Source organism: Giraffa tippelskirchi, chromosome 8 (assembly GCF_054371585.1).
Source record: "Giraffa tippelskirchi isolate mGirTip1 chromosome 8, T2T-mGirTip1v1.2.pri, whole genome shotgun sequence".
NCBI lineage: Eukaryota > Metazoa > Chordata > Mammalia > Artiodactyla > Giraffidae > Giraffa > Giraffa tippelskirchi.
In genome coordinates this window covers 154,212,217-154,237,341 of record NC_137282.1, presented here as the reverse complement: position 1 = coordinate 154,237,341, position 25,125 = coordinate 154,212,217, and the positions used below count along the sequence as shown (strand labels likewise).

General features: G+C 43.3%; 1 protein-coding gene across 3 annotated transcripts in view; it reads right to left on the bottom strand.

The window, feature by feature from the left end:
- DTNBP1 (dystrobrevin binding protein 1) overlaps nucleotides 1–25,125 on the bottom strand; it is a 99,337-nt gene that overhangs the window by 50,707 nt on the left and 23,505 nt on the right. For all 3 annotated transcript variants that reach the window (XM_081518223.1, XM_081518226.1, XM_081518224.1), the window contains 2 exons: nucleotides 23,852–23,984; nucleotides 13,976–14,108 (listed from right to left, as the gene is read on the bottom strand). In XM_081518223.1, the coding sequence (XP_081374349.1) occupies nucleotides 13,976–14,108; nucleotides 23,852–23,984 (266 nt within the window). The remainder of the gene's footprint in view (nucleotides 1–13,975; nucleotides 14,109–23,851; nucleotides 23,985–25,125) is intronic.

Sequence of the window (25,125 nt, the reverse complement as noted above, 5' to 3'; positions counted from 1 at the left end):
TCATGTTCCAAAACAGTTGACTACCATGAGCAGGTGGCTGGGGAGGACTGGCAAGCTGCCCACTGGAAAGCCAGTATTCTTGAAACAGCCAAGTGGAGGTTCTTAAATCACATGGTCATATCACTTTTTTTTTTCTAAAAATACTAACTCATGATAACATTACTCCAGCGTCAGAGTTCATTAACAAAGGAATAAAAAAGTTACTTTCAATCCTATCTTTAAAAAAGGTGCAATCATTTCCCTTTGGCCAATAGCCCAGCTTCATTCTTAAAAGATTAGGTAGAAAGTAAACCTGCCTGAAACCTATTTACATTCCAGTAATGGGATGAAGATGCCTGGAGAAGGAAGTGGCAACCCACTCCAGTATTCTGGCCTGGGAAACCACATGGACAGAGGAGTTTGGCGGGCTACAGTCCATGGGGTCGCAAAAGAGTTGGACGTGACTTAGCACGTGCTGAAGAGAGCATCCTGAGGGGGCACCTTCCACGTATTCCTCCAGATGCCCTCACGTGAGCAATTCCCCATGGCCCCTGAAGGGTGGACAGGATGGCAGAACACTTGGTTCAGTATTCTTTTTTTCTTTTTAATATTTATTTGGCTGTGCCAGTCTTAGTTGCAGCATGGGAACTCTTAGATGCGGCCTGTGGAATCTAGTTCCCTGACCAGGGATCGAACCTGGGCTCCCTGCACTGGGGATGCCGAGTCTTAGCCATTGGGAAGTCCCTCAGTTCACTATTCTAATAAGTAATTCTCTTTTTTCTGATTACAGTCTTCAGAGAGCCTCTGCTTTCCTTCTTTTGGAACATGAAGCAGTGAAATTTCAAAAAGGCACCTTCTGTTTTAAAAAGTGAAACTGGGAGGAATGATTCCACAGACACTGCTCTTCCCTTACTGCTACCCCAAACAACAACCATGGAGCCACGAATCCAGTGTCTGTGTCAGTCATGAGTCAGCGAAGTGAAAGTCGCTCAGTCGTGTCCGAGTCTTTGTGACCCCATGGACTGTACAGTCCATGGAATTCTCCAGGCCAGAATACTGGAGTGGGTAGCCTTTCCCTTCACCAGGGGATCTTCGCAACCCAGGGATAGAACCCAGGTCTCCCACATCGCAGGCGGATTCTTTACCAGCTGAGCCACAAGGGAAGCCCAGTAATGAGTCATTGCCTGATTAAGAGATGCTTTCATTGGAGTTTCTGTGCCCACCTTCCAACCTGCTGGCTGCCTCATCAAAGCAATGGGAAGCTGCTATGAGAAAAGACTAAAGGTGAGCAGGGTGCCTCTTTCTAGGCCCTTATTTACAGAATATCCTGACCCATGGCAATTCAAGAAACTTCCAAGAGAGTTTCTTTTAGAAAGTAAGAGAGTCCTGTACCCAATTCCTTAATCAAGAGGACAGTGGAGGTTGGGGTGGTACGGGTGACTGAGGTTTAAGGTAAAGATCACTATGACGGAAGAATTTTATAAGTTTAAAGACCTGATAAAGAAAAGCAATAGCACTGAAAGCCTTGAAGCGTTGTAATTTTTAGGGCAGACTCCATAATGCCAGAGGCAACAGCATCCAGGAATATAGAAGGTATAAGAGAAGAGAGGGAAAAACAGTCAGGGTCACAGTGAAGGCGCGGAAGCTGAACCGGGCAGGTTATCTTCAGGAAGAGCAAGCCTGTCAGGACAGCAGGCCGAATGAAGAGGAAGTAGTGGGAGGTGGGGTTGAAGAGGCAGAGGCTTTGGGGTGGCAGGCTAAAAGGATCTGCATCTATTTTTAGCAGGAGAAGACCACGAGCAAAGCCGTGCTTCAAGAAGAATGTTCTAGTTGTGACGGATAGCTGTACTGACAGCGGGGAGAATGAAGCAGGGAGCACTTAAGAAACTATTAGAGGGGTTTGAAGAAGATCTAATTAGTGCCTGGGAAGAGCAAATGCAGCGGCAACAGCAACAAAGCATGCTCAGTCGCTCTGTCATATTCAGCTCTTTTGCGACCCCATCGAATGTAGCCCACCAGGCTCCTCGGTCTATGGGATTCTCCATGCAAGAGTACTGGAGTGGGTTGCCATTTCCTCCTCCAGGGGCAATGAAGGGAGGGGGTCCAATTTGAAAAATGCTGGGGAAAAGAGTCAACAGACCACGGCAATTGACCCATGGGGAAAAGTACATAACCTTGACGGCTCTTGTCTGCATCACTGGAAGGAAAGGGAATTCATCAGCAGAAAACTTAGGAAGAGGAACAGATTTTGGAGGGCAGTGCATGAGTTCCGTTTGGAACGTAATGAAATAATCTGGGAGGTTGGAAACCTAAGGCTGGTGATGTTGAGCCATGACTCCCAACCCCTGTAACCCACTCAAGGACTTAGCTCCCCTACTTCCCGCTCAGTCCTGAACTCACTCCATCTTGGCTTCCAGACCCCAGCTCTGCTCAGCAAGGCCACCGACAACCACCCCGCTGCCGAAGGCGATGTTCGCTCTCACTTTTCATCCGAATCCCTCAGCAGCAATTGACTCTGCTGGCAATTCCTTGAGAGCATTTTCTCCTCTCCCAGTTCCTTTTGCTACTTCTCCGCCCCTTCCAGACCACAAGACGCTGGAGCTCTGCCAGCTTGGTCCCGGCTCCCTTCTTAACTTACTTGCTCTCACAAGGCAATCCATCCAGCTCCGTGGCCTGAAATGCCATCCACAGGCTCTCGATTCATACTTCCTGTCTTGATCTCTTCTTGGAGCTCCAGACTCATACGCAGCCGCCTATCTGAGAGTTCTGCTTGGAAGTGAAGCGGGTGTCCCAGCAACACTTGCAAAAGAGCCTGTTCCTCCCACAGCCTCCCTCACCTCCACTCAGGCCATCACCACGCTCCTCAAGCTTTGCTTGATCCATCTCCCTCCTTCGCCACATCCAATCCATCAATAAAACCTAACTCTATCTCAAAACATGTCCCGAATCCATCCATTTCTGCCCATCACCACTAGTGTCATGATGATAAATATCACGCCTTGGATAAATACTCATTTTTTTATACTGAATGTAACCTCTGAGTTTGATCATTCATTCAACAAAAAAATGTATTGAGCCTTTGACACTAGGAATAATGTTAGGAATAGCAGTAGAAATAATGCTAGGGTTGAGTTATATACGCTCCACAACCTCAAGGAACTTTAGTGAGGGATACAGAAGTAAAGCAACAGTCAGAAATTGCTGTCATAGATTAGTGCCCTGCTAATGCTAGCCACGCTGAGGATTCTCTAGGAATACAGAGAAGGGAGCGACTCACACGTCGTGGACCAACAGGAAAGGCTTCCTGGAGAAGCCAGGACTGATCTGAGTCTTGAGGGAAAGTATAAGTGAGGTGGACAGGTAACACTGATTGAGAACACCGCAGATACTTTCCTCTTGACCATTAATGTCACCTTCTCAGCTCACCAAGTGAAAAGGCACCGGTCACTCTCCAAACTCTATCAGAAACGGTTAATGGTAATAATCAATGTAAAACAGTATCCAAGTTAGTCTTTTCCGTGAAGACATCCATCACACCCACATGGCCATCTCCTCTTATCTCACCTCCTAGAGGACCCAGGTCCATCAGTGCTATAACACCTGGTGCACTGCCTTGTAACGCCATGATTTCCATACAGGTGTCATCCCTACAGGACTTCCCAGGTGGCACTAGTGGTAAAGAACCCACTTGCCAATGCAGGAGACGTAAGAGATGCGGGTTTGATCCCTGGGTTGGGAAGATCCCCTGGAGGAGAGCACAGCAACCCACTCCAGTATTCTTGCCTGGAGAATCCCATGGACAGAGGAGCCTGGCGGGTTATAGACCATAAGGTTGCACAGAGTCAGACACAACTGAAGTGACTTAGCACACATGCATGCACACATGTCATCTCTACAATCACACTGCTGAGATCCTGAAGTGCAAAGATGATGCGTCATCTGCCCTGATCACACATGTGCAGAGAGTCACACACAACACACACTCAGCAAGTTGGGTTACCAAGAACTCTGGCTGCAGAAGGACTAAACATACCTGCTTCTTAAAAGAAGCCCTTGTTCTAACTAGGGAGGATTTTATTCCTTATCAAAAAAAAAAAAAAAAGCTTGGCCACACAGTATCTCATCTGATATGATAACCATTTGTTTGACTCTTGCAATTTCAAAACTCTGAGTCTCTTCATTTCCAAAGTTTAATAATATTTTCAGAAGATCAATTAAGTAGGAAGAATTGAAATGCCTCCCTTTAGGTTTTTACTATATTTTAAATTTTACTCATTTCAGCAAATGCTATCACAAAATTTAGCATAACAAACCCTGAAACTAAAACACTCAACAAATAACACTAGACTCAAAATCTAATAATATTTCCAAAGGATGAAGCTGCTATTTCATCATTTTCTCCACAGGGGTTGAGTTAGGAGGGCAGAATAAAAACAAAAAAAGCATCACATTAACAAATAAATCCATGGAATGTTGAAAGAAGTATATTAAATCTGTGCATGTATAGAAGTCAACTAAATCAGACCCACAGAAGTAAACTTAACAGATTGGAGCCCTGGATAAATGTCTCCATAAACACAATCATCTCAGAGATGGAAGGATACTTTCTTTAAACACTAAACTGCTTCCCCAGGACAAACCCATGATAAAAACCTAACACAATGATTCTAGATGGCAAAATACCACATTCAAAAGGTAAGGTGCAAGATCAACTCTAACATTTGTTTTCACATTTGAAGATATTTAGGGGCAATTTTTTTGTATTGACCAGCAATACTTTTTGTATTGAATATAGTAGAAGAGTGTCCCTTTGTTATGACTGATGGATAGGAAAGATCTTACAAGATCTCTCTCATGAAAGACCAGCTACTATCCACTCTTATCTATTCTTTTGTAATCTTTTAAGCATTCTGTAGTCCTGAAGATGTGTACCCTTACTGGCTTAGTGAGTTTGTGGCTGAGAGGGTAGAAGTTGGATAAAGTTCTTGGGCTTCCCTTGTGGCTCAGATGGTAACGAATCCACCCACAATGCAGGAGACCTGGGTTCGATCCCTGGGTTTGGAAGATCCCCTGGAGAAGGGAAAGGCTACCTACTCCAGTATTCTGGCCTGGAGAATTCCATGGACTGTACAGTCCATGGGGTCACAAAGAGTCGGACACGACTGAGCGACTTTCACTCTCAGGGGCGAGAAGAGCTGGCCCACCTGCTTGAGGTAATTTTCTCAAAACTCTTAGAAGCCCTGTTGTCATTTGCTCCTTACTTACACAGATCCTGCGGAGGGGGTATGTTACAGAATAAGACGTCTTTATTACACAGAATGAGAGGAAACAATAACTAATAACAGAACCCAAGAGAATAACAGAACTACAGCATCTACAATGGCAGTAGAGAAGAAAACTTAGGATGTTAAGTGTTAGAGACAGCTTCGAGAGGCCAGGTAAATAAGGACTGATTTGTCAATGGCATAGTTACCTAAAGAGTTAAGAAGAAAAATACAGGTTAAATATTTAAAGTGCATCATGGATTTGGTCTCCATGGATGTCTTAATATGACACAACCTGCAGACCATCTTTCTCCGGCAACCTTGTTGAACTCTGGTGTGTCATGCATCTTGTCCATTCACAAGCAACCTGTTAGAATGATCTACCTTGTTGACTACTAGCTATTTTTGTATTTCTAGAAACATTCTTGCTGGGATATGGTTAACTTATTTGGAAACAGCTTGATCCCTTTGATGCTTGCCCTTGTGGCTCAGCTGGTAAAGAATCCGCCTGAAGTGCGGGAGACCTGGGTTCGATCCCTGGGTTGGGAAGATCTCCTGGAGAAGGGAAAGGCTACCTACTCCAGTATTCTGGCCTGGAGAATTCCATGGACTGTATAGTCCATGGGGTGGCAAAGAGTCAGACACAACTGAGTGACTTTCACTTCACAAGCAGGTCTGGAAGGGGGCTCAGTCAAGGGCTAACTGTTGAGGGAAGCTTTCCCAAGGAATTTCCCCAGGAATTCTCAGTCTCTGGCTGATGGGCACTGCTAACTAATCCTAGTCCTCCTCCTCCCTGGGTCGTTTGCTCACGTGAATGACCAGTCCCCTGCTGAACATCCCGGGGAGCCCTCTGCAGAGTCTCGGTATTCTTGGTCTCTGGTTCTGTGCCCTGTCAACTCCAGCGTCTTGGGTTGCCAGACGCTCAGCTCCACTCTTCAACTCAGAGAGTCAGCCAGACTCTATCTGGGTTTCCTTCCTGCACGCAGCCTGGAAACTCTCCAGGCAGAATGCTGAGGCCACCACAGGGCTTGTCTCCTACTGATCAAGGATCACTTCTCCTCTCTGCCCAATGTAAAGTGTCCTAACGAGTGTTATTTCATTTATTGTGTCTGGTTTTTGGCTGGGTCGGGGGGGAGAGTCAGGCTGGTTTCATGTTCCTCCACCTGGGGAGGACCCTTTACATAAAAGCACTGCCTTAGGGGACACTCTGCTCATCTACTTCCCATTGAGCATCCAAATCACCCTCCACACAGAACCTCAGGGGCTAGTTACTGCCTTCCTGCCCGTCTCCACCAGACCTCCTCTTCTGGTTCCAGAGTCACCTTCACCTTGGAGAATGCCACTGGTTTCTCCTGTCCTATTCTCAGCAAAGCCAGGCCTGTGGCAAGTCTGCCCAGCACAATCCCCTCAACTCTCTGAAATGGAAGAACAGGCATATCCGTGACCACGACCTGTCTAGTGGACAGTCATTTCTTGAAGCTCAGGAGTTTGGCAGGTTATTCTCTAGAATGTAAGCTGGTCAAATACTACTAAAGACATGCCATAACATCTCAAATCTGTCATTCTTTGCCTTAAAGATTTTTCTAAACTTAGTTTAGTCTGCATAATTTCAGATGTGCAGATGACACCACCCTTATGGCAGAAAGCGAAGAGGAACTAAAGAGCCTCTTTTCTAAACTTAGTCTGCATAACCTCAGATATGCAGATGACACCACCCTTATGGCAGAAAGTGAAGAGGAACTAAAGAGCCTCTTGATGAAAGTGAAAGAGGAAAGTGAAAAAGCTGGCATAAAACTCAACATTCAGAAAACTAAGATCATGGCTTCCAGTCCCATCACTTCATGGCAAATAGATGGGGAAACAATGGAAACAGTGAGAGACTTTATTTTCTTGGACTCCAAAATCTCTGCAGATAGTGACTACAGCCATGAAATTAAAAGACGCTTGTTCCTTGGAAGACAAGCTATGAAAAACCTATACAGTATATTAAAAAGCAGAGACATTACTTTGCTGACAAAGGTCCATCTAGTCAAAGCTATGGTTTTCCCGGTAGGCATGTATGAATGTGAGAGCTGGATCATAAAGAAGGCTGAGCACCAGAGAACTGATGCATTTGAACTGTGGTGTTAGAGAAGACTCTTGAGAGTTCTTTGGACTGAGGAGATCAGACCAGTCAATCCTAAAGGAAATAAACCCTGAATATTCATTGGAAAGACTGATGCTGAAGCTTCCATACTTTGGCCACCTGATGCAAAGAGCCAACTCATTGGAAAAAACCCTGATGCTGGGGAAGATTGAAGGCAAGAGGAGAAGGGAACGACAGAGGATGAGAAGGTTGGATGGCATCATGACTCAATGGACATGAGTTTGACTAAGCTCTGGGTGATGGTGAAGGAAAGGAAAGCCTGGCATGCTGCAGTCCATGGGGTTGCAAAGAGTCAGACAGGACTGAAGGACTCAACAACAACAACAAAACTTAGTCTACAGTCCACATCAACAGCAACAACAACACAAAGAAGAGCACAGGTCCTTAGCATTAGCTGTAAGACATAAAGCAAAAGAACAATGACTTTTCAGAATATGCCTGGGCGCTAAATCTTATCAACCGAAGCCATGCCCCCCACTCACAAGAGACAGTTTGTAAGGGATGACAATTAAGTTTCAAAGCGTAAATGAATTAGTGAAAAATGCTTCTAGAGTTCAGTATGCCCCAAAGCAGATTTCAAGTCTAATGGAAGACTGTGTTAAAATTATGAGTCATTTATAATTAAGCTAACTTACTAAAATCACACTGTTCTTTAAGATGCAGCTATTTTCAGAGAAATTCTGATGGTACGCTACAAACTGAAGGGGAAAACAAAGGATCTAGAACTCTGGAAGTAAAAAATACTTTAATTAGATCACTAGCTTATGTGTGATTTTAATGTAATTATTGTGAAAGAATCTCAATAATCATTCTGTAAGGAATTCAATAAGGAATATTATGGTGGTACTGAAAAGATTACAAATTTAGGGAGGTCTAAATTCTACATTTCCTTTTAGCTCCACTTCTTCATTCTCCTAAACTTACCTGCTGTCCCTCTACAGGGAAGGGTGTCACACTCCATCCCCGTGTGCTTGCCTTACTCAGTTCTCACGTGTCCTCCAGGAAGGGCCCTCCCTCCCCACCACTGTTACATTACCCTGTTTTATTTTCTTCAATACAACTGTCTGAAATTATCCTTTTTAAAAATCATGTACACATTTACCATCTATTTCTCCCCACACCCGTGACTACAAATGCAAATGTTACTCGCTCAGTCGTGTCCAACTCTTTGCGACTCCATGGACTGTAGCTCACTAGGCTCCTCTGTCCCTGGAATTTTCCAGGCAAGAATACTGGAGTGGGTAGCCATTCTCTTCTCCAGGAGATCGAGCCCAGGTCTCTTGCATTACAGGCAGATTCTTTACCATCTGAGCCACCTAGGAAGTCAAATGCAAGCTGACTTCCACATCGCGAGTCCATTTCTCTCACTGCTAGCTTAGACAAACCCATGGAAATGGTCTTATGTTCTTTCTTTGCGCTTATATAGTCAATATTAATGCTTCTTACTTGATGAAAAATATATTCCCTATTGGTTATGAAAACCTACACAAGGCATCCAGCAGTTACACTTTTAATGGCTAACTCATCTTCTGAACCATCTGAAGACCCAACTACTGGTACCAGTACTTGTCTCTGCCTACAGCCATGGTTTATCCACTCTCTGATGTTTTACAACCGATCAAGGCGGTGTCTATTCCTGCCCATAAAAGCAATCAGTCACACTAATATCATTTTATATGCAGAAGAATTATTACAAAAGCTATTTATGGGTATTTCCCCCCCACAACTATACAGTCGCTTATATGTCACTGTCGTTAGATAACCAGCTAAAGTAGGATGTCCTCCTTCCATGCAGAAACACTTAGGGCAACGCACGCTCATACTCAGTTGTGTCCAACTCTTTGCAACCCCATGGACTGTAGCCCACCAGGCTCCTCTGTTCACGGGATTCTCAAGGCAAGAATACTGGAGTGGTAGCCATTTCCTTCTCCAGGGGATTTTCCCAACCCAGGATTGAACCCACATTTCCTGCTATGTCTCCTTCATTGTGGGCAGATTCTTTACCACTGAGCCACCAGGGAAGTCCACTTAGAGTAAACCACCTATTCAAATGTTTTTCAGGGGTGGATGCACCCTAGGAGTGTTCTAAAGCTCTTTCCCTCTGCTCACACTGAGAATCTGCCACGAAGTCACATAACTGTTGGGATGGGTCACATTCCTCCTTTCACAGGAGGCAGGAATTTATCCTCTGTGCCGGAAATGCTTATCAAATACATGATGAAATATCATATATCCACTCTCAACTACAGACAGATGCCCTAACACATGGGATGGATTCCATTTGTTCCAATACAGTCAGAAACGCACCCTGGCCTTAATCTTGGCCCCTAGGCAGTTACATGACTTCATGTACTAATAACTCAGTCTCTGTCCCGACTCCCACAATTGCTGCCTGCCCGGTCCCAGTCCCTGATGGGAGTGGAATGAGACAGCGCACCACAGACACGATTAGCGCTGGAGGTGAAGGAGACATTGTCTTTCAGTCCCCTGCTCTCCCCATCCTCATCGGGTTGTCTGACCCAGATTTTCTGGAAAGCTATGTAGTGGGCGAACTCTGTAATGCTCTCGCATCATATAGCCAACCCTTGTATTACACGTTATCTCCTCCAGAGCCAGAAAAGAAAAATCACTAGTTTAGTTTGTAGGGTTGCTTGTTAAAGAGGAAGGAGGTTTATTTCTAAGAGACTCTTCCCTTGTGGACCATATATGTTTAATTTGGGGATTTGGAAAATTTTTTCAATGGCATACTATAGGATACCAACTCATAGAATTTTAATATATATTACCCACAAACTGGTTCTGTAAGCAAGTAAGTTGTGAAGTGGTGAGTCAAACAAATTTCTCTATCATAAGAATTCTCAGAACCCTTAATACACTGACAGTACTACGTGTAATACATTACTATGTGTACATGTACTACAAAGTTCCATGAGGCAAATACAGGATACAGTGTTTCTGGAACTTACTTGATCATGGACTGTTTTATCAGTGGCTGTCTTTTCAGTCCTCTGTTCCTGCAAATACTTCAGGAAGTGTTGCAGCTAACACAAAATTTCTAAATTCAATTTTTATGTTTCTCAAAATAGTACATGTATATTCCTTAAGTCAAATAGTACCCACAAGGATTTATGATGAAGCAGATTAGGGCCTCACTCAATGCTCCCCATCTTTCGGTCCTTTTTTTTTTTTAACCACATCAGGCAGCATGCAAGGCCTTAGATCCCAGACAAGGGATCAAACCCATGTCCCTGCACTGGAAGAGCAGACTCTTAACCATTGGACTGTCAGGCAAGTCCCTGTCCTGCTTTTTTTTTGAAAGCAGCTACAGCCAGTCCTTCCAGTATTTACCTTCATTTTTTTCTAAATAACATGTCAACACTGATATTTATTCATTTTTTCCCCATCTTAAATATTACTTACTGATTTTCTGTTGTGGAAGCTGAGGATTAGCTTCCTTAAACCCCTCCCATCCCTCCACACAAACACGCCTCCACGCATCTTCCCAATAACCTACAATTCTGGCTTGAATCCATATTCCACATTTAATTATTATCAGAATGTATATATATGATATTATCTATAACGAGCCATGTATTATATTATTTCTTTGCTTGTAAAACTTCATTTTCTTAGTTTTAACAGTCACCTTATTTGCTTAGTTTTTTAGAAAACATTCCTATCACTAATACATCATCAAACTCTCCATCAGAGCTTATAAAACCTGGCCCAACATGCGCAAGCACACCGGACAGTCTGCCCTGGAAAACATTGCTCCTGGGATCCTCTGGGGGCCCTTCCTGCTTCTGTCTGGGCTGCTCTCCAGACCTGCTGAAGCTTTTCTTCACCATCATCCTAGGACTTCTGTTTCTCTCACAAATTGGACAGATCGGCTAAGAGCAGCTCGTTTCTCTTCCACGTTCCATCTTCCTTCTTACTGCTTTACTCCCTTGTTTGTAGAGCATATCTTCCAGCCACTTCCTGATAAAGTCTGCACAAGAGCTAAACTGGAGCCCTTGTATGCCTGGAAGTTACTATTTCTTCACACTGGCTGAAAATTTGGCTAAGTAAATAAAGTGAAAGTGAAAGTCACTCAGCTGTGTCAGACTCCTTGCAACCCCATGGACTATACAGTCCGTGGAATTCTCCAGGCCAGAATACTGGAGTGGGTAGCCTTTCCCTTCTCCAGAGGATCTTCCCAACCCAGGGATTGAACCCAGGTCTCCCTGCTTGCAGGTGGATTCTTTACCTGCTGAGCCACAAGGGAAGCCCAAGAATATAAGGGACAGGTAACCTATCCCTTCTCCAGCGGATCTTCCTGACCCAGGAATCGAACCGGGATAAGTAAATATACAGTCATAATCATTTTCTATTTACAGGGCTGCTGCTGAAAAGTTGCAGTTCCTGAGGACCTTTATGAAGGCTTTCATGATTTTTTACTCTGACTGTAGGGAAATGTACAAAAGAACATACTGACAATGGCTCTCTTCCCACTCATTATGTCCTTGGTGGACCCTTTCCAACTCAGTCATATCCTTCAGTTTTGAACAATTTTCTTGTATTATTTCTTTGGTGAATTTATCTCCTCTTTTTCTCTTCCCTTTCTTTCTGAAGCTCCTAGTATATGGGACTTCAAAATTAATTCTCTAATTTTCTAAACATTCTCAGCTTTTCTCAGTCTTTTTGTTCTCTCATGTAAAAGGTTAACATTATCTTTTGTTCTTTTGAAACAACTGTATTTTTTAAATTATTTATTTTTGACTGCACTGGGTCTTCGTGGCTGTGTGCAGGTTTTCTCCAGTTGTAGTGAGAAGGGGACTACTCTTTGTTTCAGTGTGTGGGCTTCTCACGGGGGTGGCTTCTCTTGTTGGGGAGCACAGGCTCTGGGTGCACAGGCTTCAGTAGTGGTGACTCACCAGTTCTCGAGTGCGGGCTCAGCAGTTGTGGCATATGGGCTTAGCTGCTCCGTGGCATGTGGAATCTTCCCATACCAGGGGTTGAACCCATGTCCTCTGCATTGACAGGTGGATTCTAATCCATTGTACCACCAGGGAAGACCTAACATCATCTTTTACTACTTCACTAAAGCCTTCTACTTCTGCAATCAGGCATTTGATGCCCAAGAGATTTCTTGCTCTCTAATTATCCCTTCTCTAGAGCATCCTATTTGTGTCTCATAGATGCAAAATGGTCTCCTGTAAGAGACACCTGAGGTTATTAATTTGTTTTTGTTAAGTTTTCTTCTGCTCCCATCACAGTGTCTCATTCCTCCATGGGTCTTTAAAAATAATTAGTAGTTTATTTTTAATTTATTTTGGCCCTGTTCATTTTGGAGCCTTTCCTTAGCTGTGCTTTCATAGTTAAGCGTGAGGCCCCACCAGGCTGACGAGAAGCACGTACAGAGGCGTGGGGCTCGCCGTCAGGGAGCACGAGGATGCAGACCCAGCTGTGTCCTCAGAGGACTCCCCAGTGCGCATCCCTGCAGGTCCTTTCTCGCAGGCTGGTCCGTTTCTCAGATGACCTCTCCAATACTCTGCCCAGGGGAGACAAGTTTGACTGCCAGGGTTCTGGGAGCCACCAGAAAGAGGCCTGAAGATGTAATCTTTTAAGAAGCCTTTCAGATGCTAGTCAAGAAAAGTTTTGACAGGATAGAAGAACGTGAATGGCTTGCCCAAGCACACAGAATCAGTAGCTGATGAAGCCAGGACTGGGGTCTTCTGACTCTATTAACAGTGCTCTCTTTCTACGACACCACTCACATCTGAAATGATATTTCAGTTATGTGACACATGTTAAGACTTGTCCAGTACACTCTGGCTTTTACGTAAATTATAGATGAGGCTGTTCTCCAAACACTTACTTTTCATTTTGTAACATATAAACTATAATGTACTAATTATATATTTAATATATCTAAGTCACTGGGTGAGAGTGAAGAAAAGAACGACAAATAAAATTTCAGCGTTCCAGATCTTGTTACCCGTCTCCAGTTCTCGTTCGCCCAATGAAAACAGTCACCATAATAACTACTACGACAGGGCACACACTGCATCTGGGAACGACCGTCTCACTGAATCCTCACCACAGCTCCAGGAGGCGGGGACATTGTCACCTTCACTGCAAGCTACACATGTCGAAGCTGAGAGAGGAAATAACTTCCCGAAGGCCTCGTAGACAGTATGTGACAGAGCTGAGCCCCTTCCCACAGCCAGCACTCAGGTTCCCTTTCCTCCTGCTCTAAAGGAGAGAGAAGAAAAGGAGGCAAAGGGAAAAAGCCACCCAGGGGCCGCCGCTCGGAGAAACGAGGTCAGGGGCTCTCCTCTCCGGGGAAGTTCTGTCTGCTGTGCTGCTCCCTCCACCGTTTCCCCCACGCTCAGCTTTTCAGAACTCATCTCCATAAAACGGCAACAGACAGTGGTACCAAAAAACAAGACAAAACCAACCAAAACATGCTTTGGAAAGCTTATTAAAGAGTTTTACCTGAAACTCCTGTCTTTTATCACTCCAAACTTATAAAGAGTAGCATGTAAGGTACTGTGGGAAACTTTGAGATTGCAGATGAATATCAGGGCCAATTTTCCAAACTCACCTCTTATTTTTCTTGTGATTTTCCAGTTGTTGGGACTGCATATGTTTGTATCTCTCTAGTTCACACTGTCCACATAAATCCTCCAGGTTCAGCAGGTGGTTTTCTACCTCCTCAAAACTAGCCTCTAAATGAGCTGAAAGTATACAAGGTCAAAAGAAGAAATAAACGTCAAAATCAGAATCCTTGATCATGGAGAAAAGAAAAACGTCTAAAAGTTAAAAGTTTGAACTGTTGAGATTATTTTGCATTTATTTAAAATTTTTACTAAACTTTCTTGAAGCAAAATAAAATGTACCAACACTAAAATATATTTCAAGCTATCTTTTTTGAGTATATTTTTATATCTCGAACATTTTTAAGACACAACTTCCCAAAATACTTTACACTTCATTAACTAGGATAGGGAAACAGAGTATCTTGATTAATCTAATGTTGATATCCTAATGATCGCATATAGCACACATGAATAATCAATTTTCAAATAATGAGAATATATCAAAATATAATTAACACAAATTACACCAAACATAATTTAATATTTGAGATTTCAAGTTACTTTAGCATTGTTTTGCTTTGAACATGATATACATAAATCTCCAAGGCACTGAACGCACACTCAGGAAGCATTGCTCACTGTCCACTGGTCTTTCAACCACTCCACATTGCCTCTAGGCCACGGAACTCGGCAGACGGAGATCCTCTCTGGCAAATCCTTCGTATAAAACAGTGAAATCACAGCCTGCAGAAATTATTTCAGTGCCATGCCCAAGGTCACCTAGCTAGTGATGAGCCGTCAGGGAACAAAACTGAGTCTCTCTTTCACACAATGATTTCCAGTTGATAGGTGCTTAAATAAACCAAGATTTCACGGCTGTAGGGGTGAGGATCGGTTGTTTTCTTAGACAACAGAAAAGTTTAAGAGGTCAAAGGTTTTAGACCTCAGACAGCATCATGGCTGTCTACCAGGCCTTCACCACACGTCCCAGGCACTGGGACACAAAGATGAAAGAGAGAAACCGTGTGCTCAGAGAGCTCAAAGTGGAGGGGAGGAACATTCCAGAGACCACACAGCCTGAGAGAGCTAGGCATGAGGGCCTGTGCAAACTCAGAGGAGAGGCGTCTGACCAGACGAGTGAGTGTGAGACTCAGCAAGAACGTGTGTCATGGGGACGGGGGAGAGCAAGCTGGCTGTGCTGCTGTCCTGCCTCAGTTTCACTCAAATAGCTCAGATTCAAGGGTGCTGGGTCTAATTCCTTCCCTTAGCCACTAGATTGCCATGTGACTTTCTAAGTTAGTTTCTGCAGCACCAACATAAGGAGCAAGTTGCGAATTCCATGGGCAGAGGAGCCTGGTGGGCTACGGTCCACGGGATCGCAGAGAGTCAGACATGACGGAGCGACCAACACTTTCACTTTTCCTTTTCCGGAATTTCAACTTGCAGTTTTAGGTTTACTAAGAAGCAAATTCTGCCTGTTTTAAATGAATCTGTTTGATCCACAGATATTAAATCCAGAAACATACACATTAAAAAAAATTTTTTTTAGCCACATGGTATGGCATGTAGGACCTTAGTTCCCCAGTGAAAGCCGCTCAGTCGCGTCCAACTCTTTGCCACCCCATGGACTATACAGTCCATCAAATTCTCCAGGCCAGGATACTGGAGTGGGGAGCCTTTCCCTTCTCAGGGGATCTTCCCAACCTAGGGATCAAACCCAGGTCTCCTGCATTGCTGGTGGATTCTTTACCAGCTGAGCCACAAGGGAAGCCCTTAAACTTTGGGGGAAAGTGAAGTTCCCTCTGCCCGGTTCCCCAAACAAAGATCAAACCCGCACCCCTGCATTGGAAGGCAGAGTCTTAATCACTGGACTACCAGGGAACTCCCCACATTTTTTAATATCCTAAATTTTAACTCTACTAAATATCTATGCTTTTGTACTTGGTAGAGTCTAGGGCTTAAAAAGACATGGATTTAGGAGGAAAAATTAAATTTTACTAAAAAGTTAAAATGTGGCAAGTAGTTTAGCACTCCTCTTCAAGAACATTTTAGGTAATGACTTTTATCATAATTGATATATCACTGTAGATCAGTGTAAGTCTGGAAAAGTCTGATAATGCAGTTCATAACAGTTTTGATTCTATCTTCGGGGGTCGCATACAACAGTTATTACCTCTGACTATGGAAAGCCTAACCTGAAACAATTAGCAAAAATCTAAGTTTTAATCAATGAAAAATTACTTCTAAGATTTTCAGAAATATCATTAGTGGTACCTGAGGAGTATATACATAGAAAGGAAAACAGGAAAAATGATGTTAACGTATTAGTTGCTGTACAGATTATTTTTTGTTATTATATGAAATGGAAAAACGAGTGGGAGCCTCAGCCTGGGAGCTCGTGCTACTGGCCCTGAAGAAGGAGTGTTCAGCTCATTCTGTTAGAGCTAGTTCGACAGGGTCTTACAAGATGATCATAGCTAACAGGATTATTTAAAGGCTATTTCACTTTGATTAGTGATAAGAACTAGAATAATTACATTTAATACGGAATCCATTTAGCTCTAAGCTACTTGGTTCCTTTAGTATCACGCATACAGGGGGCTGGGTAACAGAGAAGCTTTGACATATAGGCCAGCAGTGTGTTCTGGTGCTGGACAGCAACCTGAGACTTAAACTGCTAGGGAGAGTCCAGGGTCACGTTATAGCTCCTGCCCAACTCCCAGTTCTTCCCTTTAGAAGTTTCAAAGGCTCCTGAGGACTTATAGTTTAACTCCCTACCTGAGCATTCAGGGACCTCTCACTCCCTGCTCAGAGACTGCTTTTCCAGCCTCACCACCACCCTCCTTCATGACCACTCATCACTCAAGGAGGGTCCCACGTGTGCCTTCCTGTCCTGAGGGGTCTCTGTTTCACCCCGCCCCCCTAACCCCACATCTCCCTGGCAGGTTCAGGTCAGAGCTCTCTCTTCCTCATCTGTGCTTCCACTGACCTATGAACCCTGCCCAGGACTCATACTCAGACATTATGCCACTACTTTGTACTCTTATCTTTCTCAGCATTGTGTAAATATCTGAAGAGTAAAGACTGGATCTTTGCAACATCCAGTCCCATCACTTCATGGCAAATAGATGGGGACAAAGTGGAAGCAGTGACAGATTTCATTTTCTTGGGCTCCAAAGTCACTGCAGACGGTGACTGCAGCCACGAAATTAAAAGATGCTTGCTCCTTGGAAGAAAAGGTATGACAAACCTAGACAGTATATTAAAAAGCAGAGACATTACTTTGCCAAAAAAGGTCCATCTAGGCAAAGCTATGGTCTTTCCAGTAGCCATGTATGGATGTGAGAGTTGGACTAGAAAGAAGGCTGAGCACTGCAGAATTGATGCTTTTGAACTGTCGTGTTGGAGAATACTCTTTTGAGAGTCCCTTGGACTGCAAGGAGATCCAATCCAGTACATCCTAAAGGAAATCAGAACTGAATATTCACTGCAAGGACTGATGCTGAAGCTGAAGCTCCATACTTCGGCCACCTGATGCAAAGAGCTGACTCACTGGAAAACACTCTGATGCTGGGAAAATTGAGGGCAGCAGGAGAAGGGGGCGACAGAGGATGAGATGGTTGGATGGCATCATCGAGACATGAGTTTGAGCAAACTCAGGAGATGGTGAAGGACAGGGAAGCCTGACATGCTGCAGTCCATGGGGTCACAAAGAGTCGGACACAAATTAGTGCCTGAACAACAACAAAACATCTGGCCTGCTGAATTCAATTAAGAAGGATTTCTGGAGGTACAATGATTCTATCACTCTAAAACAAAAAACAATAACCAAGAAAGCAAATCTATGATTCATATTCATCTAATTTCCATATTAGGAGGTTATGCTAAATTTTGTCAATGAGCAAATTAAACATGGGCAGAGAACTTGAAAACACTGTTATCAGTATATCAAATTAGGCCCCAGTGAGTTAAAGCAGAAGCAGCAACGGAACTTCTCCACTTTAACTCTTATCAGGCTTGAGGTCAGTAATAAAATATATAAGAACTGTACCGATGAACATGAATTTTCTTCCCTTTTTATACGAAAAACTTTACAAAAATCTCTTTAAATAATAAGCATATATATGGTATGTACTCTGAATATTTTATACTGAATTTAAACAGGCGGAGATTTAATCTCCCTGCCACACCCTGCTCATCTCCAGCTGGGAAACAGTCGCAGATTTGAGTAAATTTGGTAACTAGACTTAGAATGCACGTGCATAAAACACTAGCAGGCCTCCACGGACACAAAAGTACCTTCACAAGAAGTTCCAGCCTCACCATTTTGCTCATTGTAACAACAGGATCTGTCTCAGTTGGTGATCGGTGGGGAAGATGGGTGGAATCTTACTGGGAAGGGCCATCTGGGAGAGCCTGACAGCTGTGCAGGAAAGAGCGTCACAAACCTTCATGCGGAGACCGTCCCAGAGGAATAGCCGTGCTGTTTGGAATTTTCCTTTGTGCCATTTGTTTCAGATACATACTATGTGTAGTGTAACCACCGACATATGAAGAGTGGAGCAGCACATTAAAATTCATAACTTCACATTTAATGAGTATTTTCTAGCAAAAATAATTAGCCTCAGGGAACAAAGAAATCTTTGCAAACCCATAGGTCACAGGAGGACAGGTACTAAAGGTCCACAAGAGTCTTCCAATGTTTTTGTCCCTCTTCGTGTGATAAGGTAATGATGGCATGGTAACAAGGAACTTTGAGGAGTACATTAAAAAGCCATCACGGAACAAATGAGGTCTGTGCAGTATATACTAAACCGTGTCGAAAGAGAGCTAATATGTCCCTTGAAGGGTCTAATCTCAGAACATAACCTGGACCATAAGATAATCTGTTTCATGAAACCGTAAAAACTGTGACAGTCTCCTAGCTAGATGCACTCTCAAATTCTGTACAGAGAAAGCAGAACAGTATGTATCTGGTCAGGTCAGATTGAAAGAAAGAGGTAAGCAAGCTCAGTACTAGGCTGTCATTCTCTTACAGAACTGTGTTATCTAAGAATTCACAGAATCTTCTCTTCTAGATGAAGGTGTCTTTTTAAGTAGGTCATACGAAATAAACTAAGCAACAGAGAATTCAGAAAAGCTCTTGACATTTTAGACTTTTAAAATAGGAATAGGATTAGACTACCCTCTAGTGGAAGTTCAGGAGAATTCAATAAATATGTTCCAAAAATCTCACCAGTTTCACAGTAAAATGCACAGAACAAGTGTTGCAGGGAAAACCACTAGGCAATACTTTCTTCAGTTTAAGTCTGAATTTTGCAATAAGGAGCTCATGATCTGAGTCACAGTCAGCCCTATTCACTAGTGACCCGGATAACCACAATGGTGTGGTCACTCACCTAGAGCCGGATATCCTGGAGTGTGAAGTCAAGTAGGCGTTAGGAGCATTACTACGAACAAAGCTAGTGCATGTGATGGAATTCCAGTTGAACTATTTCATATCCTAAAAGATGATTCTGTAAAAGTGCTGCACTCAAGATCCCAGCAAATTTGGAAAACTCAGCAGTGGCCCGAGGACTAGAAAAGGTCAGTTTTCATTCTAATCCCAAAGAAGCGCAATGCCAAAGAATGTTCAAACTACTGTATAGTTGCACTCATTTCACATGCTAGCAAAGTAATGCTCAAAATCCTTCAACCTAGGCTTCAACAGTCCGTGAACCAAGAACTTCCAGATGTATAAGCTGGATTTTTAAAAAGGCAGAGGAACCAGAGATCAAATTGCCAAAATCCGTTGGATCATAGAAAAAGGGAGAGAAGTCCAGAAAAACATCTACCTCTACTTCATTGACTGCACTAAAGTCTTTGTGTGGATCACAACAAATTGGAAAATTCTTAAAGAGATGAGAATACCAGACCACCTTACCTGCCTCCTGAGACACCTGTATGCAGGTCAAGAAACAACAGTTAGAACCCACTATGGAACAATGGACTGGTTCAAAACTGGGAAAGGAATATGTCAAGGCTGTATATTGTCACCCTGCTTGTTTAACTTATATGTAGAGTACATCGTGCAACTGAACAACAACAAGAAAGTGTTGGTGGCTCAGTCGGTAAAGAATCCACCTGCAACGCAAGAGAGCGTCTCAATCCAGGAGACCCAGGTTTGATCCCTGGGTCAGGAAGATCCCCTGGAGAAGGAAATGGCAACCCACTCCAGTATTCTTGCCTGGGAAATTCCATGGACAGAGGAGATTGGTGGGCTAGAGTCCATGGGGTTGCAAGAGTCGGACATGACCTAGTGCTAAACCAAGAAAGTATACAGAATATGGAGGACAATATTCCATTCTATCCTTACACACTGTTTTTCAATATACAGAATACTGCACTGTTCTCACATTTCACACCAGGGTTTTGCACTCTTAACTACTGTGTAGGACAAGCTAAATTGTGTAACATCCACCCAGATCCTCCTGTCAAAGACAATGGTTTTGTGCATCTGCCAAGGCCAGAGAGGCTCCCAGGAGAAAGTGAGCATCCTAGTGGCAGCTGCCTGGTCTTGTCCACTGCTGTGTCCCCTGAGCCCACAAACGGCGCATGGGACTCAGACACCTAACACGTACCAGGCACCCTCCCCTCACTCGGGGCCCTCCAGCTACCCTGTGAAGCAGGTTCTCTCATCTTCAATCCTAAAAGCAAGAAACTAAAGCTTAGAGAAGTCAGGAAAGCTGCACGGAGTCTCACAGTTAGGAAGCTGGGGAACTGCGGTCCAAACCCAGATCTGAAAGTCAGTTCACAGCCCTTCTTTCCCAGTTCCCAGCATACCTTTATTTATTACTTCTTTTTTTTTTAAATGACAAGCCTCACCAGTGATTATCTATTACACAGGCTTTGTAAGTTGGATGGATCACATCCCATTAAAAACACAACATGAGTGGATTATCTGTTCTTATTTAATTCCTGCTGCTAAGTCGCTTCAGTCGTGTCTGATTCTGTGTGACCCCATAGATGGCAGCCCACCAGGCTCCGCTGTCCCTGGGATTCTCCAGGCAAGAACACTGGAGTGGGTTGCCATTTCCTTCTCCAGGGCATGAAAGGGAAAAGTGAAAGTGAAGCCGCTCAGTTGTGTCCGACTCTTAGCGACCCCATGGACTGCAGCCTACCAGGCTCCTCCGTCCAAGGGATTCTCCAGGCAAGAGTACTGGAGTGGGGTGCCATTGCCTTCTCCCAATTCCTGAGGGAGCATGTAATCAGGAGCCATATATATTAAGCCACAGAATAACACAGCTAAAAGCATCATCAAAGGTCCAAATTGCTCACATCATATTAATCCCTTATTCTTTAATAAGGGCAGACCCTCTAGAGAGCAAGGCAAGACTAAAAGAATTAAGTGGCCTAGGAAATACAGGGACTGAATGGATATGCTATTAGATTTGACCGTGAAAGGGTAAAAAGTTCAGAGAAGTTAAGAGAATCCTGTGACTACATATAGATTAGTTACTATTTTCTAAGTAATTTTTATTTTTCATTATTGCTTGACTAACCCTTGTAACACTATATCAAAGTAATTAGGTAATGACAAAGCACATTCTGAGGCTACCCCCCAAAAGGGAAGCTCTCAGGGCTTCCCTGGTGGCTCAGTTGGTAAAGAATCTGCCTGCAATGCAGGAGACCCTGGTTTGATTCCCGGGTCAAGAAGATCCGCTGGAGAAGTGATAGGCTACCCACTCCAGTATTCTTGGGCTTCCCTGGTGGCTCAGCTGGTAAAGAATCCGCCCACAATGCAGGAGACCTGGGTTCCATCCCTGGGTTGGGAAGATCCCCTGGAGAAGGGAAAGGCTACTCACTTCTGTATTCTGGGCTGGAGAATTCCATGAACTGTATAGCCCATGGGGCTGCAAAGAGTCAGACACTACTGAGCGACTTTCACTTCACCCCCAAAATAAAGAAATCCACAGTTTATGGGCAAGCATTAAAACCAATGATTCGAATTTCTAAGAATGGTGCATAATCTCATTAAAATGAATTCATGAAATACATTAATAATATAGATACGTATTTATACAAGCTAGCAAATTTGGCTTCCAAATGTTTTCCTCAGGCAAAGGCAACAGCAGAAATAAACAAATGGATCTAGATCAAACTATAAAGGTATTGGTACAGCAAAGGAAACCATCAACAAAATGAAATGGCAACCTCCTGAATGGGAAGAGATACTGCAAATGATATATCTGATAAGGAGTTAATATCCAAAATAAATAAAGAACTCACACAACTCAGCAACGAAACAAACAAACAAAAATACCAATCTGATTAAAAAAATAATCACTTTACTAAACATCACTTCTTCAGGATATTAGAATCCTAATTGAGAAGGAAAATACACTATATTCTATCTTAAGCAGCATCAACTATGAGAGTAACTAGAACTGAGGCCAAATGCATTTAATTAGCAGAGTGGCATCAAGCAAATAACATTTATAAACAGAATTTACTCTAGGCTAGAAAGAAAAGGGGGATAGTATCATAGGTGGACATCTCTGCAAAGAAATACACAACCAGTGAAAAACAAAGACTCAAGGAGATACAGGAAGAGATGCTGAACAGAAAGTGGCTAAAGGGAATATTCCCAGTGTCTTGGAGGCTTTTTCTGTCAGCTATCAAAGGCTTGAGAAGGACCATTCCTATGCCTACAAGAGGGAAATAAGGCCAGAGGGCCTTCCTCCTCAACTCAGAGTCTCTTTTCCCCCACTCTGCTTTCAGAAATAACAGAACACTGATTCCAGGGCTTCAAGAATGCGGGTCGTGGGGTCTGCTCACAGCTGCCACTCCAAATGCCTCATCCATCCTCCAGTGAGTATGTCATCACTGCGGCTTGGATCCTGGATGCACACCTGACTGTGTGTGAGCCTGAGCAAGTCACCACCCCTCCAGGCCCAACTTACCTAAGCTGTAAAGTGGGATAACAAAAGCTCCTTCCGCAGGGATCTTGTGAGGATTGTAAATAATGTCTGTAAAGCACCTAACCATCTCTGATGTACAGTAGGTGCTACAAACGTTAGCTATTATCAGCAGCAGCAGCATTCCAAACACCAATCGAGTTCATTTTATTCACACACACAAGTTTTATGCTTTGCTAATTACTTGCTTTGTAAATCAGCTCTGTTTTGCTTTTAAAAATGTAGTATTGAAAAACAGAAGAGATGATGGGGTAGCTTTACACCTTCTTAGCTATTAAGACTCAGTCAGGTTATTAGCTCAAGTAATTCGTCTCCTATGTAGGTAGCCCCTACCTCTTACTTCACTAAGATCTTAAGCTTCGTTAGAAAATAAGCCACAATGTTATACTACGATGTGGCACTGTTAAGCATAAAAGTCAATTTTCTGAATATCAGCCCAAGAAACAAATGTCAGCATGATTCATCCCAATAAAAACAAAAAATAAATATAAAATCTTCCACAAGGTATAAAGTTAGCCAAACAGGTACCCTCATTTAATTGTATCTGTTTGATCTTTTATCAGTTTAAGGAGGGGAAAAAAGCACATTTCAAGACATAAAGCTACATTCCTACATTTACACTTTTAAACAGGGACCTAAAGTCACAGAGACAACCCTGAGTCACTTTAAGAATCAACAAAAGTATGTTTTCTGAGCAGAACGGAGGCAGAAAAACATAGTGGTGTATTTTAAAAATCATTTCTACATTTTAAATCACCGTTTTTTGGTCAAATCATCAGTTAATCAGAATATGAAATTAATTAGAACTATTTCCCTCCAAATCCTGTTAAGCAATAAGATTAATGTATTCTTAGAAAGCTTTGGAATCACGCCAAATTATTTTCCTTCCTAGAAGCAGCGTCTAGAGGCAAACGGGGAACTTACTCAGACTTGCTGTCAGGGATTCTAAGTCTGCGATGAGGCCTGGGAGCTGCTGAAGCTGCTGCTGCAGGTCCTGGAGGCTCGCCTGCTTCTTCTCCCAGTGCGCGGAGAGCATGACCACCTCGCTGTCCACCCGCTGCAACACGGAAAGGGAGGGTCAGGCCCACGGGACTGCAGACACAGAGGTCAGACTGGCGTAAAGAGAGCCAGCCTGTGTTATCTTTAAACACCCTTCTACTGGGTACAGACAATATGATACTCTGAGGAGACTGGCGTTGTTTTCTTTCTTAGAAAAGAACCACCTTAATATTCAGTGCAGAAAAACCTCAAATTACGGGTTGTATCAGTGCATCTTAACCCAGGAAAGAGAAAGTTCAGCCATGACCTTAGAAGCCACTTCTAACTACACCCTGTTTCTAAGTAAACCATGTATTTGCACAATTCAAATCTAGAAAAAATAAAACAGAAAACAACCACTAACAACTGAAAAGAAAACAAACAAAAACAAACCCCAGACATAATGAATGGGTAATTATTTGCCTTACAGAAGGACTTCTTTTCAAAGAAAAGTTCCCTAATGCATTTAGAATATACCATGATTCAGTTTCCATTTAAACAGGAACGTTCACTGAATAAAGTAAGATAAATGGTACTTGTATACGAAGGAAGCACTGAGGCAACTGAACAATGTCATAAAAAAAGGAGAAAAGGATTTATACTAACAAATTCAGAAGTGTTCAGAAAGGTTCCTAATAGCAGGGATGTGAGATGCTGCTGCTGCTGAGTCACTTCAGTCGTGTCCAACTCTGTGCGACCCCATATACAGTAGCTCACCAGGCTCCCCCGTTCCTGGGATTCTTCAGGCAAGAACACCGGAGTGAGTTGCCATTTCCTTCTCCAATGCATGAAAGTGACAAGTGAAAGTGAAGTCGCTCAGTCGTGTCCGACTCCCAGCAACCCCATGGACTGCAGCCCACCAGGCTCCTCCGTCCATGGGATTCTCCAGGCAAGAGTACTGGAGTGGGTTGCCATTGTCTTCTCTGTGTGAGATGCTAGGCTAGCCTAAAATAATTCTGACTTCTTTTCCAGAAAACTTAAAGAAAAAGACAGCAGTTTCTCCCAGACAGTTTTGTTTTGTTTCTAACATGGTGAGAGGGGAGAGGGCCTACAATAAGATTTAGAAGGAGCATAGAGAGGTCATCTTTTGAAAACATCACTGGTGATGAGTAAGAACTGTGGAAGATTCCCGCATTTTGTACAATAAAGACTGCAAAATT